The sequence below is a fragment of the Euprymna scolopes genome, chromosome 1 (assembly GCF_053919585.1).
Source record: "Euprymna scolopes isolate OS-2025 chromosome 1, ASM5391958v1, whole genome shotgun sequence".
Lineage (NCBI taxonomy): Eukaryota > Metazoa > Mollusca > Cephalopoda > Sepiida > Sepiolidae > Euprymna > Euprymna scolopes.
Window position 1 is genome coordinate 183,992,399 of NC_136482.1, and position 19,093 is coordinate 184,011,491.

The 19,093-nt window shown below is 33.2% G+C and overlaps 1 protein-coding gene across 1 annotated transcript in view; it reads left to right on the top strand.

The window, feature by feature from the left end:
* LOC145278111 (queuine tRNA-ribosyltransferase catalytic subunit 1-like) overlaps positions 1 to 19,093 on the top strand; it is a 43,037-nt gene that overhangs the window by 18,731 nt on the left and 5,213 nt on the right. Inside the window, exons 6-7 of the mRNA XM_080130389.1 lie at positions 2,298 to 2,436; positions 7,092 to 7,167. Of these exons, the coding sequence (XP_079986515.1) occupies positions 2,298 to 2,436; positions 7,092 to 7,167 (215 nt within the window). The remainder of the gene's footprint in view (positions 1 to 2,297; positions 2,437 to 7,091; positions 7,168 to 19,093) is intronic.

The following is a 19,093-nucleotide window of genomic DNA, read 5'->3' on the forward strand; positions in this document are numbered from 1 at the left end:
ACTAATTATGTTATTTTTATCAGTATAATTTCGTTAATTTTTATTGTATATTTTTCAATAATGTCCTTTTCTCATATTTTATTTCAATAAATTGCTTCACAATAGAAATATTGAAGAACAATAAACGTTAATAGAACTGATTTACCTTGTCACCAGTTCTAGTTACTGCCAAGTCGGAAGTTAGGAAGTACGTTAGTTGATATGCAGAATTGTCATTTGTAGTTCATGGACTACAAATAGAAGTTACTTTTATTATATTTCTATTATTTATAAGATTATTTATAAGATGCAATTACATTATAACAGCGAAATTTTTAATATTGGATTTCAAGGCAAACTAATGGTCTCTACTTAATGGTCATATTATAGTTATGAATATTTTTAAAAATTATGAAAAACGATAAGGTGAAAAAAATTATTGAAGAAAACATTTTTTGACAAAAATTAGCAAAAATAAAATGTTTGGCTAAAAGGAGTTCCAAGAAGAGATGAATAGCACGTAACTTTTAACATTTTTAAAAAATAAATTGTGCATTAACAATCATAAATGGATTTAGCATAATTCAGTTACTTCTCATATTATGTCGCGTATATCCAAAGAAATATAGCAAGAGTTTTTTTACGATAAAGATTGAAAACTCATATTTTTTAAACAATGCTGTAATATTTAAGTACTTCTGACATGTCAATTAAGTAGATATCATTGTTGAAATTGGCACAAAAAGTTAATAGATACCGTTATTTCATTTTTGATCATGTTTTTCATTTTTTGAATCTGCTATTATAGTGTAGTGGCACCATTTATAATTCTACTAAATAATTTTCCTTAATTTTTTATTTTTTTACTAATAACTAATAACTAAGAATATGTATAAGTTTTTCTGTTAATTTATTTTGTACAGCCATATTTTGTATTGATCTCAATATAAATAAGCAGTTATCTCCAAGTTCCGCATGTTTTTTTTACCTGCGGTTTCTGCTAACCATTTTATTTCATAATTAATGCTCTGGATTAATGTTTACCAGATTTAAAATATTCTGGTATTTTGAAAAGCAGTCAAGTTCCTTTGCATATTTTATAACTGGTAAACATTAATCAGAAAGGACTTTTTCTGATATCCATCATGAAGCAGAACAGCCAACAGAAACTAGAAGTCAAAAAAACATGCAGAACTTGGAGATAACCAAATAAGCACCCATAGAATTAATATGAAGAACTATGTGGATGTTGCACACAAGAGTGAAGAATGTAAATTGTGGTTAATGACGGGACATTTTAGATGAGAAGCTACGTATTGTGCTGTGCAGGTAGACTGCAAAATTTATTTATCATATAAAGAAAATATGTTTCTGAATTTTTGAGATGAGGATTGATTATTCATAGAATTTGATTTCTTCCTACTATTGTTCTCATCTTGAGTCTAATATTCACAATGTTTCAGTTGATATAACCTCCGATCTTCTGGTCTATCATGTTAAATTTGGGAATCTATATGAAATTTCGAACTGACCCTTTATTTAATCTACGAGGATATCATGCTCTTGTTCCGTTAGCCATGATTGGGTAGATGTAATTTGCCCGCATTGAGGATTGAATCTTCACCTCCAGAAGAGTGTAACTTACAACTATATTCTACCAAATACTTTAACCACTATGCCACAGGTTTGAATTCAACAAAAATATTGTTTCACAAGATACACCTGAAGTAAAAATAGCAAAATTGGAACCTAGCAGGAGTAAATCAACTAAACATGTAGCTTTTACGCATGCATATAGATTTATATGGTAAGAGCAGTTAGTTATAAGATAGAATATGTAATTAATGAAATTGATTGGAATTTCAATGTTTTTGTTTGTTGTTTTTTTTTTTTGCTTTGTTTTTATTGTTTTCAGAAAACATTCCATAAATGACTGGTTATTCAGAATCAAATATTACTTTGTCAGATACAATGATATTGATGTCAAACATCAAGGGATTAAATTGACTTTATTTTATATATTAGATATACATGTGCATACATACATATTTCCTGTATTTGATAAACTAAATGAAATATTAATCACTAGTCTGCTACATTTTAAACATTTTTTATCTTTATCTCATTACTGTCAAAAATTGGAAAATAATGAGATAAAGATAAAAAATGTTTAAAATGTAGCAGACTAGTGATTAATATTTCATTTAGTTTATCAAATACAGGAAATATGTATGTATGCACATGTATATCTAATATATTTTCTCATTTAACGACATTGTAATCTTTCAATGTATTATTGTCTTTATTTTTATTTACAGAAATAATTAAGAGAGATGTTCCTGGATTTGCAATTGGTGGCCTCAGTGGTGGAGAACAGAAAGACCAATTTTGGAGAATGGTGACCCTATCTACAGATGTGTTGCCGAAAAATAAACCTCGATACCTCATGGGAGTGGGGTAAATACATTTTGTCTTTTTAAGAGTTGTTTGAAGTAAATTATCAGTAAAATGTGTTATAGAACCTAAGTATAAAAAATGGAGGGAGCGTCATGTAGTCGGAGATCAGTATTGCACATCCAATTACAAGAATAGTAGATCTAGATATGAGAAAATACTGTGCTTATTTAGAATTACACTTATTTAAACAAAAATACAGAAAAAGCTTTATCATGTACGTATTCATTACAATATACGACACAATCATGTTGACACACCAGTGTATGTACTGCATCGAGTCAAGAAATTTCCAGATTGGTATCTGGGATAGATGCCTCTAGAAGGTAACTAATGACTTTGGCAGCAGGACATTGGATGGCCATGGAAGAGGATGAAACTCTAGCAGATCAGCAGTATTAAGAGTTACGTTATTCGACTGCAGCTATGTGGATGATCTAAGGACAACAGATAGATGTAAACAGGCGGGTCAGATGCCACTGCGCTGGGGAAGGTAATGGCAACCCACCTCATGTATTCTGCCAAGTTCAAATTATGTGATGTCTTCAGAGGAATCAGACCAACAATGGACTGAAATGTATGAAGAACACTAACCATGATTTCATTTATGGTATGAACATGCCACAATACTAGATTCGTCACAAAATAAAGATGTCATATTTGAAAAATCATTTAAATTGATCAAGTAATTTTGTTTTTTTTTAACTGAGAAAATAAAAATTTACAATCTTTAGCAATTTTAATACTAAATCTATCCACTATAAAACTGATTTTGATCTTGATAGTTCAAATTGAGTTGTCTCTATTTTATTTATTCAACATGGTCAACCAAAATCCTATGCTTCGTAAAATTTTATTTTCTTGGTTAAAAAAAAAATATGACTTGATCGATTTGTGATTTTTGGAATCCGACATCTTTGTTCTATCTTTGTTTGATATGAATTGAAATGAATTCCATGATGAGTACGTATATCAAAGATTTTTCTATATCTTTTTTTTAATAAGTGTAATTCTAAATAAGCAGCAAATACTGGTATTGCATGTGGTTGATGATCAACTGCATAAATAGGTTAAATAATAAGTTAATAAAAAGAAATGTGTTAATGGCTTTTTATTAATAGCATCAAGATTTGACAAGGAAGAGTAAAAATTAACATGGTCTCATAAAATTACACTTTTTGTTGTAGTATATATTAGTATGCCGGGGCAATGCCAAGTAACCTGGTTGATTATTATTAGAAAAATAAAACAAATAGATTTTGGAAAATATGGATTTACAGCTTGGAATTTTTAATCAAGAATTCAACTTGGAAATAAAATAAACAAAGTCGATTTAAGATTTTTCAGAGTAGTTGTGGAATTTGGTTAGAAGTAAACAGATTTTGGCTTATGTGAGAGAGAGCAGTTGTTTGTGTCCGTGGAAATGTGATTAAGGGTTTTGCTGACGTAATAGGTAGTTACTCAGCTGAGATCAAGCTAATGAGTTGGCAAGAAACGTGTTAACAAGCATACATGTGGTCGACCCTGTTGGAAGTAGAAGGGAAAGAACCAGTAAAAATGTAAAAAAGATACTCAGCATGCCAAACTCCAAAACGGAAATCCGTAAGACGAATAAGGGCTGTGTAAAGTATAACTCATTATGACGTTCCTTTGTGGTTTGGATGAATAAGAAGGTATATGTCCCTTTTGATCTAAGACTAGCAGACATAGATGTTATCAGTTTTAAGAAAAGCTGTCTATAAAAGTTTGTGTCACGTTTGTTAACTACGTGTATTTGTGAAGAAGCGCCTGCATTTACAATGAACATTTAAGATACATGCAGGACACAATAAATATTTCTGTATTATGTATACATGCATTCATTAGATATCAAAGACAGTTATATACACCATTAAACAATACATAAGCCCATGTAATATATATATTGACACATGTAAGAAATACAGACCTGTGTGTGTGTATATATATATATATATAATTACACACACCGGCTATCCAACATTTTTCAGGCTTCTATAGTATACAAACGAAAAAAATATTGAATTTCAAGTGAAACAAATGGTACCTACATTAAGTAACATGTACCTCAAATAGTAACATGTCGAAAAATTACGAAAAATAAGGTAGAAAAAATTATTAATGAAAAACTTCTCGATAAAGTTTATATGGGAGATAAATTTTCTTTGACATTTTGAATTATGTTCGTCACATGATGTAAGCAACAGAACTTAATTATCTCCCCTGCCAACTTATCTCTTGTAAGTGTAACATAGTGGTTTTGCTTCCTTTTTACAAATTTTTTTTTTGTTAATTATTTTTCTACCTTATCGTTTTTCATAATTTTTGGATATGTTACTATTTGAGATGTGACAATTACATTGGTAACAAATGTTTCACTTCAAATTCAATATTTTTTCGTTTGTATAATAAATAAATGCGCACTTTTCATTTAATAGCACCCAACACATGCCTCCTTTTCAGACGCAAACTGTTATTACTTTCTTTGTCATAATTAAATTATTCCGAGGGTCATTCCAAAAGTAATACCTTCTATTTTTTATTCTGCTTGAATGGATTAGAGGGGATGACAATTGTATGGTTATGAGGACTGAACTTATGCAAAACTGAAGGTTTCATCTCTCTGTTGCAAATATTGACAGTATGAAACTATAAGAAAGCAACCCCTTGTCATAGACGTATGTCAAAAGCAGAGGTGCATAATTGAATTCCTGGCAAAAATGCATTGAGAATGGTAGTAACTGTAGAAAAATAAATTCTAGGGTACAAAAGGTTGCTTGTTTTAATGGAACCACTCTCGTTTTTGTAGCTCTTCAACTTTCTGAGTAAAACAAATAGAAACGACCTTCCTATGACAAAATGCACTCTGGACACAGATGGACAGCCATTGTTCACTCTAGTAAAAGTGCATTGAGAATAGTGGTGGCTATTTGGGGGATCCTGGAGCAAATTTGTTACCAGTTGTAGGTTAGGGTCCCAATTTGTAGATGGATCCCGTTTATCAGAAGGTTGTCGATTGTGGGACCAATTATTGTGAAGGCTGCATGTTCAATTACTTGAAGGCAGCGCATGGTCGTCATTTGTATTTCAGACAATGTAATAAAAACAATTAACAATAAAGGCATGTGTTATAAGTACATTTACGACATTTAAAATGAAGCACGCCAAAGCAATTTGTGGCAGTGAATTTTGACCAATCAGAGTTGGCATAGCAAGTGACTAGAGAATGTCCAATCATCGACTTCAAATCGTATATGTATATTTTCATTATCTTATTTTATTCATAGGATTGATTAAAGAACCAACATGTTCGTAGAGTAATGGTGTTTGCTGAGAATGTCAAGGCAGGAGATATCCATTTTATCGAGCCAGACATGTTTGTCACCATGAGTTCAAAGGAAAACATTAACGTTATCTCTATAATAATCTACAGTCCTGGATATGACGTAAAACTATATCCGATGGTGAGGCCCCACCTTGCGGGCCTTGGGGAGTGTGGAGCCACCCTTTAATTGCCATTGCTCCCAGGTCCACTCTGACCCGGAGTGGTAGTACCTGTTAGTGTCCCAACTATGGGTTAAACAGAATCTGACTTAAAAAAAAAAAATATACTCCATTAAAAATCGTTCCTCAAAATAACTAGATCCGGCATTAAATAACTCGAAAAGGGTTGATATGCCGTAAAACAAAAACAACCAACCAATCTATAATAATCTATTTAACTGAAACAAAATTACAGGAACGTAGACATTCAAGTTGAGTTACTTGATCGACACGCATAAAAGTAATATAATACCAGTTGGTCTTGAGTTTATTCCCGCCACTCGTCACCATGATTATTATGAGGAAAGAGAGAGAATGTCAGTTTGTCTACATTGAAGTCTCAACACGAACTGATTTGTATTTACCCAGGAAAATAGCTGAGCAAAAGTTAGTAGTGAGCATGCTATATTTCAATACGCCAACGAAATCACAACTCTACATAATACAAGATATTGTACGTACATATAAACAAAATAGATCTCTCATGCAACTGCTACCTGTTCTTAGAGACTCCTTAAAAGTATCTATTGAGTGAAATAAAACACAAACAGCGTAATTGTATAAAATGTGATTTGTTTGGATTTAGAAGGGCATGTGTGATATTGTTGTGAAATTTTAGTTATTTCTTCTTTGAGCTGTCTTTTCTCTCCAATTCAGTTGATTTCTTAACTACCTTTTCAATCTACAACCCCAACCATTTCACCCTTTGACTTTCTATTATCCCTTTCTCAAATATCGTTGTCCTTAACTATTACTAATCCTGATACTAAAATTCAGTTCAAAATCCGTTTCCTCTCCAGTTTTTCACACTTACATGACCTGCTGATGCTCCGGGAGATGGCACAAAGAATTAACATCTAATGAAGCGAAACTTATGAAATAAGTTCTCATTCAATATTAATTTGGGATAGTTTCTGTGAGGATGGGATGTCTTACAAAATCTATCACAAAATAATAAATCACAATTTTCTATTTTATCTACTTCCATATTCTTTGAAATTTTGTTTGAGGAAAAATGGTTTGACAATATTTTTCTGATATAAAGAGTGTCTTCAAAGATTTTATTCATTTTAATATAACAATTTTTATATTTTCAGATTTGCTGAAGATTTGGTGATTTGTTCAGCACTTGGCTGTGATATGTTTGATTGTGTCTTTCCAACCCGTACAGCTGTGAGTATTTCTAATTTCTTTCGAATAAAATTCTCTAGTATTCTTTTAGTATGTATATCAATGGCATTAACACTAGACATTAATGATGCATTACCTAAAAGTACCTGGTGCTACCAGATCAGGCTGTCTTTTGGCTTCCTGAGACGAAATGCACCTACATTGATGTTTTTTGTTTTCTGATCTTTTTTGTAAAACTTAATTTTGTTCTGCAAAACCAAAAACAACAGCCCCCCTCCCTCCCCTTTTCGATCTCCCCCCCCCCACACTCCCAGACCCTGTTGGTGGAGTATCAGAATACATCGACTGCCCCCCTGCAGAGAGTAAAAGTCCCTCAATGGGGCCACCAGTTGGCCGTAGGTGGCGACCCGTAATGCCTTAGAACGGGATCCTGGTGGCTGAGCAACTCACGACCTTGGAACCAAATGGCCGTGATTTAGCAACACTCCACTTTGGCCCTTACTTCGGCTAGACGGGCGGTCGGGCAGGCTCGACCAGACCAACCGGCTAGTCATGACAGTCCCTAATAATAGTAAACCCCCATAAAGAGAAACACAAACACATTATACTCATATAAAAAATTTAAAAAAAACACACACATACTACCATTAGAAGGCGATGGCAAGGGCCAATCAGATGGTGAAAACTGATGCTATTGACAACTAACCCTTTCTACACCTTGCTGGGTCCAAGGAAATGAAAAAAATCGTCATAAGCAGCTACACTCACTGTTTGAGTATATCATCATTGTATCCCTGAGATGCTTGGGCGAATGGGTTTCCCCACAACCATCTCCCAATTTAGGGCTCCGAGGAGGGTGGGGAGCAAGGATGATGAAAAAAACAAAAAATATTCTATGGCTTCCAAAAAAATTAAAAGGCCCCATCCAGAAAGCGATGAAGATGAAAACACAAACTTTCCGGAGTATATAATCTTGGAATCGCAAGATAACACACAAATAACAAAAATGTCCTCATTCAAAATCGAAAGAATTATCAACAAAAATCTGAACACAAAACAAATTAAAAAAATTAAAAAATGGCACTTTACTTATACAAGTATCTACTAAAAGTAGTGCCGAAGAAATTTTAACATGGACAAAGTTCCATGATATAAACATCAAAGCCTACCCTCACAAAACCCTCTACACCTCAAAGGGAGTCATCAGATGTCCAGAACTAAACACCTGCTCTCTAGATGAAATAAAAACAAACCTAAAAAATCAAAAAGTTATAGATACAAAAAGAATTACAATAAAAAGAAACGAACAAACAATTAACACCAACACATACATATTAACTTTCAATACTCCTACTCCACCAACTGAACTCAAGATTGGATATATTAACATTAAAGTAGAAACATATATCCCCAGACCACTTCGCTGCCTAAACTGCCAAAAATTTGGCCACTTCAAAGAATACTGCACCAGGAAAGCAGTATGTCCAAAGTGTAGCAGTAACGAACACCAGGAAACAGAATGCCAAGAAAATATAAAATGCCCAAACTGTGGAGAGAACCATCCAGCATACTCATCGCTTTGCCAAAACTGGATCAAAGAAAAAAAAATAAATGAACTCAAATATACTAAAAACATAAGTTTTACTGAAGCCAGGAAAATTATTGAAACAGCCACCACAACAGAACCAACTAGATCATATGCAGGTGCAACCAAAAATCAATTAAAAACAATAGAAAAAACTGAACTAAAGGAAATCTCTACCCTCATAAAATCACTTTGTGAACTAGTTGAGACATTGAGGGCCACCTTACGGCAAATGCCGTCAACTCCAGCTGTACTTGGAAATAACTACCAAACAATTGAGAGTAAAATCTCACCAGATCCAAAAAACCAAACACAATCCCCTAACAAAAAACCCACACAAACTGAAAACATCCCAAAATCAAAAGAACACTCGCCTAGTACCCTCCGCAAAGGAACCAGAAAAGAAGAAAACCAAACAGTAGACATTCAAAATAGATTCCAAATTCTAGGAAAAATGGAAACCGAAAACACTCTGGAAAAAAAAAAAGAAACCAAACACAAGCAATCAAGAGGGAAAAAATGATAAAGATTCTCCAAAAACATCCGAACAGACAAGAACAATAAATGGGAAAAATTCCTCGAAGAAAACCAGCCCCACAAAAACCAAACCACGATCTCGCTCAACATCTAAAACCAGAGATAAATCAAGCATAAAAGCTAACAAACCAATTGAACACAAAGAACCAGAAGCTATGGAAACAGAAACCGAATCTACCAATGATAAAAAGCTCACAAATGCTCAAACGCACATGAAACAGTCCAATGATTCAAATACAAGAACTACAGACCAAAATAAATTTAAAACCTCCTTGGAAACAATGGAAATAGAAGACAAAACTTCTAAACCTCCATAAAAAAGAAAACACCCCTATTCCCAAGACAAAAGGGAAATCAAATACATAAAATCTAAACTATGGCCAACAAAATAATCCAATGGAATTGCAGAGGTATAAAAGCCAACCGGAATGAATTACTTCTATTGATATCCGATCTATGTCCCACAATAATATGCCTACAAGAAACCTTTTTAAAACCATCTGAAAATATCAATCTCCAAAGTTTTACTGAATACAACTATACAACAAATAACCCAAATAGAGCTTCAGGAGGAACATCCATTCTCATTAACAAAAACACGGCACAAAGCCAAATAAATCTACAAACTAACTTACAGGCAATTGCTGTCACAGCCACCCTACATAGAACGGTCACAATTGGCTCCATTTATCTGTCTGTAAATGACCCCATAGATGAAACTGAAATAGAAAAACTCATCAACCAACTCCCTCGCCCCTTCTTATTATTAGGCGATTTTAATAGTCATAATGTTAGTTGGGGATGCTCAAACACGGATAGAAAAGGAATCACTATAGAAAATATTATCAACAACAACAATCTATGCATATACAACAACAAAAAAACAACCTTTATTCACTCCGCTACAAATTCGTCCTCAGCAATTGACCTCTCTATAAGTGATCCTAGTATCTTTATAGATTACAATTGGACAGTGCATATAGATACCTGTGGAAGTGACCACTTCCCAATAACTTTAGAACATTTTGGTCCTGAAATAATTTCAAAAATTCCTCGCTGGAACCTTAAAAAAGCTAACTGGAATAAATTCAAATTACTATGCAAACACAAACTCCTACCTGAAAAATGTGAGAAAGACCCAATCACTCACTTTACAGATACCATTATCTCAATAGCAGAAGAATGTATTCCTAAAACAAAATCATCAACCAAGTATAATTGTCCCTGGTTTAATAATGACTGTAAAAAGGCTATCAGGCTACGATGTGCTGCATTAAGAAAATTCAACAATCAACCAACTACTCAGAATTTAAACAACTTTAAAATATGCAGGGCTAAAGCACGCCGAACAATAAACGAAGCCAAAAGGGAATCGTGGAAGAATTTTGTGTCTAAAATCAACAACACCACCAAAGACAAAACTGTATGGAATATGATTCAGAAAATATCAGGAAAAAACACCAGTCCCCCTGTCAACCACCTCTGTGTAAACAATAGTAAAATAACAAAAAATGAGGACATGGCAAACCTGCTTGCAGATACTATTGCAAATAATTCATCTTCTAAAAATTACGATAAAAAATTCCAGATCATTAAACGGGAATCAGAAAAAACCAAACTGAACTTTAAAAGTAATAATCAGGAAGAATACAACAAACCTTTTACCATCCACGAACTAAAGGATTCATTAAAAAAAGCCAACAACACGGCTGAGGGACCTGATGAGATAACGTATGAATTTCTAAAACAACTACCAGATGAATCATTAAAGTATTTACTTTCTATTTATAATGACATCTGGCTCAATGGCAATCTTCCAGCCATATGGAAACAAGCCACAGTCATTCCTATACCAAAACCAGGAAAGGATGCATCTGACCCCTCCAATTATCGCCCCATAGCTCTAACAAGCTGCATGTGTAAGATCATGGAGAGAATGGTCAACACCAGATTAATTTGGTTTCTGGAAACAAATAAAATAATAACTAATTTTCAGTGTGGCTTCCGAAAACATCATAGCACAACAGACCATTTAATTCGTTTAGAAACTTTCATCAGAAATTCATTTATACAAAAAAAGCATATGACTGCTATTTTCTTTGATCTTGAAAAGGCGTACGATACCACATGGAGGTATGGCATCATGAAAGATCTTAAAGAAGCTGGAGTGAAAGGAAGACTACCCATCTTCATCAACAACTTCATTAATAATAGACTATTCAATGTCCGTGTAGGAACGTGCCTATCGGACATCAAGGAACAGGAAACGGGAGTTCCACAGGGAAGTATTTTGTCGGTAACCCTATTCAGCCTAAAAATTAACAGTATTGTTGGATGCATAAACCAAGGCGTGGATTGCTCTCTATATGTTGATGATTTTTTAATTGCATATAGCTCAAGACATATCCATATAATTGAGCGTCAACTTCAACAATGCATTGACAAAATAAAAAAATGGACAACTAAGAATGGCTTCAAATTTTCCATTAACAAAACAAAATGTATGCACTTTTGTCAACTAAGAAAACTGCACCCAGATCCTCTTTTAAAACTAAATGATATTCCGATTCCTGTTGTAAATGAACATAAATTCTTAGGGTTAACACTAGACAAAAAACTTACATTCATCCCTCATATAAAACATCTTAAAAATAAATGTAATAAAACCCTACAGCTAATGCGGGTCATTGCCCACATAGATTGGGGAGTGGACAGACAAACCCTATTAAAGTTATATAGGTCACTAGTGCGATCGAAACTAGACTATGGTAGCTTCATTTACGGTGCCACCAGAAAGTCATATATAAAGATATTGGACACCGTTCAACATCAGGGCCTCAGGCTTGCGCTGGGAGCCTTCCGAACTTCCCCCATCGATAGTCTCTATGCAGAAGCCAATGAACCCCCATTATCAATTCGACGCGACAAACTAGCCTTGCAATACTTGACCAAAATTCTCTCTTGCCCAGACAATCCTGCTTACGACTGCATTGCAAATTCACTAGATTACTCGCTCTATGATAGAGAAAAATCACAACCAACAAATCCAACCTCTAGCTGTACCTTCAATCCAAATTACCAAAATCTATATGACCAAAAAGTAAAAGCTATAAAACCTTTTGGGCTCCGTACAAAACCACTAGTAGAAGATGCAGGTATCACAATCACCAATATCCATAATGCCAACCAACTAAGCCTTCCACCCTGGCTACTAAAACAACCTGAAATCATCCTTGAATTAAATAACCTCCCAAAAAATCAAAGCCATCCACTAACCTATCAAGAAAAACTCCTTATCATTCAGGAAAAACACCCAAACCATCAGCACATATACACAGATGGGTCCAAAGACAGCAACAAAACCGGATGCGGAGTCGTATCCACTAACATTACCTTACAGAAGCGACTACCAGACCATGCCTCAATTTTTAGTGCCGAAGCCACAGCCTTAGATATGGCACCAGATCTCATCACTGACCTTACCCACAACAATTTTATAATTTTTTCAGACTCCCTATTGGTACTCGAATCCTTAAAGAATAAAAATTTAAATAACCCACTACTCATCAAACTGCTACAAAAAATACACACTCTCTCACAAAACAAAAGTATCAAATTCTGCTGGATCCCCAGTCATTCTGGAATTCAGGGCAATGAAAAAGCTGACATAGCTGCCAAAAATGCTTTAAAACTCCCTAAAAGCAATATAAAGATTCCACATTCTGACTACAAACAACAAATAAATAATCTCATTATGAAGAAATGGCAAGAAAGATGGAATAACTGTCAAAATAATAAACTTTTCAAGATCAAACCCACAATAGAAGAACGATTACCAGATGCCAGAAGATCACGTAGAGAGGAAGTGATTTTGTCCTGTATTCGCATAGGACAAATGCACATAACCCACTCCTTCCTGCTAAAAAAGAAGACCCTCCAGAATGTTTTGCATGCCAAGAACCTTTTACAGTAAAACACTTTCTTTTGGATTGTGGTGATCTCGCGCATATCCGGCAAAATTATTACCATGTCAACAATATGAAGGAACTATTTAAAAAAATAAACTCCAACAAAATACTAACATTTCTGAAAAAAGTAAATCTATATAAAAGAATATAACTTTAATTCAATCCAACTTTACACCCCACCCCCAAAAAGGAAGGAAGCACATCACCTAATGATACAAAAAGTCTGATTTGACTCACTGATTAAATTAAAATATCTATTCCAAAAAAAAAAAAAAACTGGAACTCTGCATTAAATAATAAAAAAAAAAAAAAGGTTGATATGCCGTAAAACCAAACCAAACCAAACCTAAAAGTACTTCGTTCAAACTCCTTGGCCTAACATTCTCCCATGTGTGGAGTATTGCTACATTTGGTCTGGTGTATTTGCTACTAGTCTCTCACTCCTGAACATGGTTCAAAAGAGAATTGCAAACCTAATAGGTTTTGAACTGTCAGCTAGACTTCAGCCTTTCTCGCACAGACGAAATATTGCATCCCTCTGCCTGTTTTACAAGTATTTTAATGATATATGCTCCAACGAACTACAAGCCCTTGTACCTCCTCAACATAAATATCTCCGACAAACCCGACAAGCAGCAAAATTCCAGCCCTACACAGTAGAGATCCCCTGATGCCAGAGAGCCTTCTACTCTAACAGTTTCTTCCTCAGAACTGCTAGAATTGGAATTCCCTTCCGGATTCCTGCTTCTCCGACTGACATGCAAAAGTTCAAGTGTAATATAAACAGACATCTTGCTGTTCAACTCTCTACATAGTATCTCTGCAATTGTGTCCCAGATATTAGCCCCTACATCAAAGGGGGCACTATGCCTTGTTTGGGGTTAAAATGCAATTAAAAAAAAAAAAGGTTGAACTGGCTTCCTACAAAGAAGGAAGTAACAAGAGAATATTAATTTACAAGTGGTCCCCAGTCACATGTATATGCCTGTCAGGGGAGATGATGACATTAGGTTTTTGCAGTTCTTGCAGGGAGGTGTCATCATCCTTCTGCATACAGTGCCTGGTATTCCTGAATGGTCACCCTCTGATACTGACCAAGCTCAACATTGTTTAACTTTGGTGTTCTAATGAAAACTAGTATGTCAACATGATTATATCACATCCTATTCTTTTAGTGTCCTGTTCACAATTGAAGGCTGGGACTGTATGTTTCTATAAGCATTTCTGTTTTTTTATTCATGAAGTAGATTTGATGATGGGAGTGATAGGTTTAGTTTGGTTAGTTTTGTTTTACAGCGCATCAACCCTTTTGGAGTTATTAAAAGATTGTGCCTCGCTCTCCAAAGCTCCAAAATAGAGGCCTTGCCAATGAATGTGATTTTGTGCCATACCAAGAGTGATAGTGCCTAGAGAGAGCTTAAGTAATTGATAGGGTTTGGAAATAGAGTATGCCAAAAAAATGGTAGGAAGCACTGGGAAATAGATTTTGAGGTGGAGTCGTAGTAAATACTTTATCCAAAGATGCCTTAGGTAATATAGTATCATGCTCAAGACAAAGGAGTGGGAGACCTCTCAAATTACCACAACTGATGTTATAATAGTTTTCCTTCTTCCAGATTGTTTTACCAAAACTCGAGTCTGTATGACTGTTGTAGTGTGTCCACCCTACAGATAATAATGAATTCTTCCACTTACTATAAAAACTGGGATGCTCACTACTAAGTTCTGCTCACCTGTTTTCCCAGGTAAATACAAATCAGTTCTCAGCATTAGAAAACTGATTATCCACGAGTTTTGCACTTATGCTAGTCGGAATGACGTATGCCCACACTTTTCATTCGTACGTGCTTTGATCTTCAATATATTGTTTCCACTAATTACTGAGTTGTGTTTCTCTTCTGAGACCATTGCAACTATTTATCTCTGTATGCATATAAACAAATTTGTACACAAAGACATCTTTTGTAAACATACGCTGAGCAATATGTTTTGCTGGCACATACAAATGGCAGATGTTGCCGTGATAGATGATTGGCCGAAAGATTGAGGGGGAAAGGCACAATGAACTGGAAATATCTGTTGTTGGAGTCTGAGCACCTAGGAAATCATTTCTTTGTTTGAAAAAAAAAAATAAATAAAAAAAATAAGTACCTCATTGAATGTGAAAGTCATACTAAGACCAGCTTTTGTGAGAAAAGTGATGTCCAAAATTATCTACAGATGGTTCCCATGAATGTTATCTTTGGTAAGTATCTGATTCGTCAATCTCTGAGTGGTCGAATGATGATCAGCAACAAAGCTTATAATCAGTCAGCGGTTAAAAAAAATCTAGGAGGTGGAAAGGGAAGGGAAAGCGGTCAGAGCCGGCCTTTCAAAGGAAAAAAAAGAGTGGGAGTTAAATATTTGAGACAGTCAACTGGTTTTCTGGAGAGATACCAAGCATTTAGGATCCATGAGGCTCTCTGTAAAGGACTTTGTTACTGGTACATGTGTTCCGGTCTGGTCAGACAAAACTTATTTTATAAGTCTGCTATTCGACTTAGAAAAAACAAGTACTGCTTGTAATCATCAAAAGAAAATAAACATCTGTTATTTGTATAAACAAACAATAAAGCTAAACTTTGTGATTTTTGTTTGGAGGGAGAATTCCTTTAACTGGATTGAACAAGTTTGAACTAGTACAACAAGTGGGATGATCATTGTCGGTGCAGTGAACACATAAGAGCATGTTCATCAAAAATGTGTTGAAAATGTCTTATTAAAACATTATTTCCTTTGTTGGTTTTCCAGCAATGGTATTTTGTCATCATGGGATTCTCATTAGCATAAGTTCTATTGGTCCTTATTTGGAACTCAACCTAATTAAAATAACAAAAATACAGAAATAAATTTTCATGTCTGAAAACGAAAAAATTCAGGACAAATGAAACATAATTCTTTTTATGAATGTGTACATTAACATCATCTAAAATTTTTGGGCAAAAAAAAAATGGACCAAGTAAAGAATAGATACCCTGTAGCAGACGACGCCGCCTGGCGGTGTCCGGCGCACATTTCAACTAACACCGGTGATTTGACCTTGATATAGGCACAAGCACATGGCGTCGGTTGTTTGTAAACACGTCAAATAGCAAACATGCTCGAATATTCGCCAACAATTTTTTTAAAAATATATTTACAAAACTTTTGAAGATTTAAAAGAAAAAATATATATTTACAAAACATTTTTTTTAAGTAAGTAACAAAACGAACGTATTTAAATAAAAGAGATTTAAATAAATGGGTGTCTTTCTGTTTCGGATTTTTTTGACCAAGATTGATTTTTTATGTACTGTTTTTTTTTTTTTTTTTTTTTTTCTGTGTGCGTTTAAAAACCTTTAACCAGCAATTCAATATTTATTTAATTATTCTTTAAAACATTAACTTCAGCGACAATTAATATATTTTAAAAATAATATTTGGTACTCCTTGGGCGTTGAGTTCCATGGCGGCTAGCATAAAAAAACATGCGTCGCTCCCTTCCTGACGCAAGCGAACGTAACACTTTTTTATTTACTGACGTTGTCGTAGTAACTAAACGATTATCTGTCACATTATTTATTTTGAAAAATAGTTTACTCTTTATGAATATTAAAAGAAAAATTATTAAACATTTATTAATAATGTCTCACTTTTACAGACATTTGTTTTTAAATTTCTTTTTAAATGACTACTTTTATCGACTTTTTTTTTAATAGCATTTGCGGATGGGTATGCTGACATTTGTTTTAATTTCTTTTTAAATGACGACTTTTTATCAACTTTCTTTTTTGCGGATGGGTAAAAAAAAAAAAATAACTAAACCATTTACTGATAATTTCTCACTTTTACAAATATTTTTAACAAATAAATGTTATCAAAGTCAAGATACCGAGAAATTGTCAGTAAATGGTTTAGTTATTCTTTTCGTTTTTTACCCATCTGCAAATGCTATTTAAAAACAAAGTCGATAAAAAGTCATTTAAAAAGAAATTAAAAAAACAAATGTCAGCATATCCATCCGCAAATGCTATTAAAAAAAAAAGTCGATAAAAGTCGTCATTTAAAAAGAAATTTAAAAACAAATGTCTGTAAAAGTGAGATATTAATAAATGTTTAGTAACTTTTTTTTTCTTTTAATATTCATAAAGAGTAAAAAAAATTTTCAAAATAAATAATGTGACAAATAATCGTTTAGTTACTACGACAACGTCAGTAAATAAAAAAAATCTTACGTGCGCTTGGGTCAGGAAGGGAGCGATGCATGTTTTTTTTATGCTGGGCGCCATGGAACTCAACGCCCAATGAGTACCTAATATTTTCAAATATTAAATTTTGACGAATATTCGCGAGCAAGATTTTTTTTTAAATAAAAAGATATTTAAATAAATGGGTGTCTTTCTGAGTGCGTTTTTAATATATTTACAGAACTTTTTAATAACTGTTTTATTCTTTTTATCAAACAAAAATAGAACTTTTATAATGATATATATTATGGACTGTTTTTCAGACATCGAAATTTAAAAATTAAAGTTAGTTTTATTTTTTTAAAAAAAAAGGCGAGGTGTTTTTTGTTTTTTTTTCAATTAAATTATAAACTTTATTTGAACTTTCAACAAACTTTTATGGACAAAAAAATTGACTTTATAGATATTTTATAATAATTTTTTTAAAATATATTTAACGAAAATTTTGTTTTTTATCATTTCATTGTTGAATAAAATTTCAAAGTGATAAAGGGTGAAAAAAAATATCTCAAATAAAAAACACCTTGTCTTTTTTTCTTTTTTTTTTAGTAAAACTTTAATTTTAAAATTCCAATGTTTGAAAAACAGTTCATAATATATATTTTATTATAAAAGTTCTATTTTTGTTGGATAAAAAGAATAAAACAGTTAATAAATTAAAAAAAACCCAAAAAAAACAGTCCATTAAGTTCAAATAAAGACTGTTTGAATAAAACTTATTAAAAAAAGGTTCATTCTTTAACACCTTATTATCTATTTTTGTTTTAGCCATTTTTTTTTCTGTATACATTTTTAATAAAATTCAATATTTATTTAAAGTGCGATGTATGTGGTCAGCGAAGGAGAAATCCTTCTAGGCCAAGGCAATTTTTATGCATAATAAAATCACAAGTATAATCAATCGAAATTTAAAAAATCTTGTTTGCAAAAATCCGAAATAGAAAGACACCCATTTATTTAAATATCTTTTATTTAAATACGTTCGTTTTGTTACTTACTTAAAAAAAATGTTTTGTAAATATATATTTTTTCTTTTAAATCTTCAAAAGTTTTGTAAATATATTTTAAAAAAAGAAAATTGCTGGCGAATATTCGAGCATGTTTGCTATTTGATGTGTTTACAAACAACCGACGCCATGTGCTTGTGCCAATGTCAAGGTCAAATCACCGGTGTTAGTTGAAATGTGCGCTTGTCACCACCAGGCGGTGTCGTCTGCTACAGGGTATCTATTCTTTACTTGGTCCAAAAAAACTTTGAAAAAGTTACAAATTTCATAAAGCGAATTAAGTTTCCTATGCAAGTTTAATTTAAAATGAACAACCTAATTGATTTTTTTGACTATTGTTACGTTCAAAGGTGTAACAATTAAAAATATGGACAATATGAAATATGGTTTTCGGAAAATGATATTTTTCTTTATTTTCAACAATAACAAAATAAACAAAAAAGTTTGTTCACATACATTTACAATAATAACAAAACAAACGAAAAGGTCGGTTAACAAAAGATATAGTTATTTTGGATTACTACTATCAAATACAAGGGAAAAGACGGCTTGTTGAAACTCAGGTCGAAAACTAGGACGAGGAAGTGAAGGGTTACGAGAGGAGAA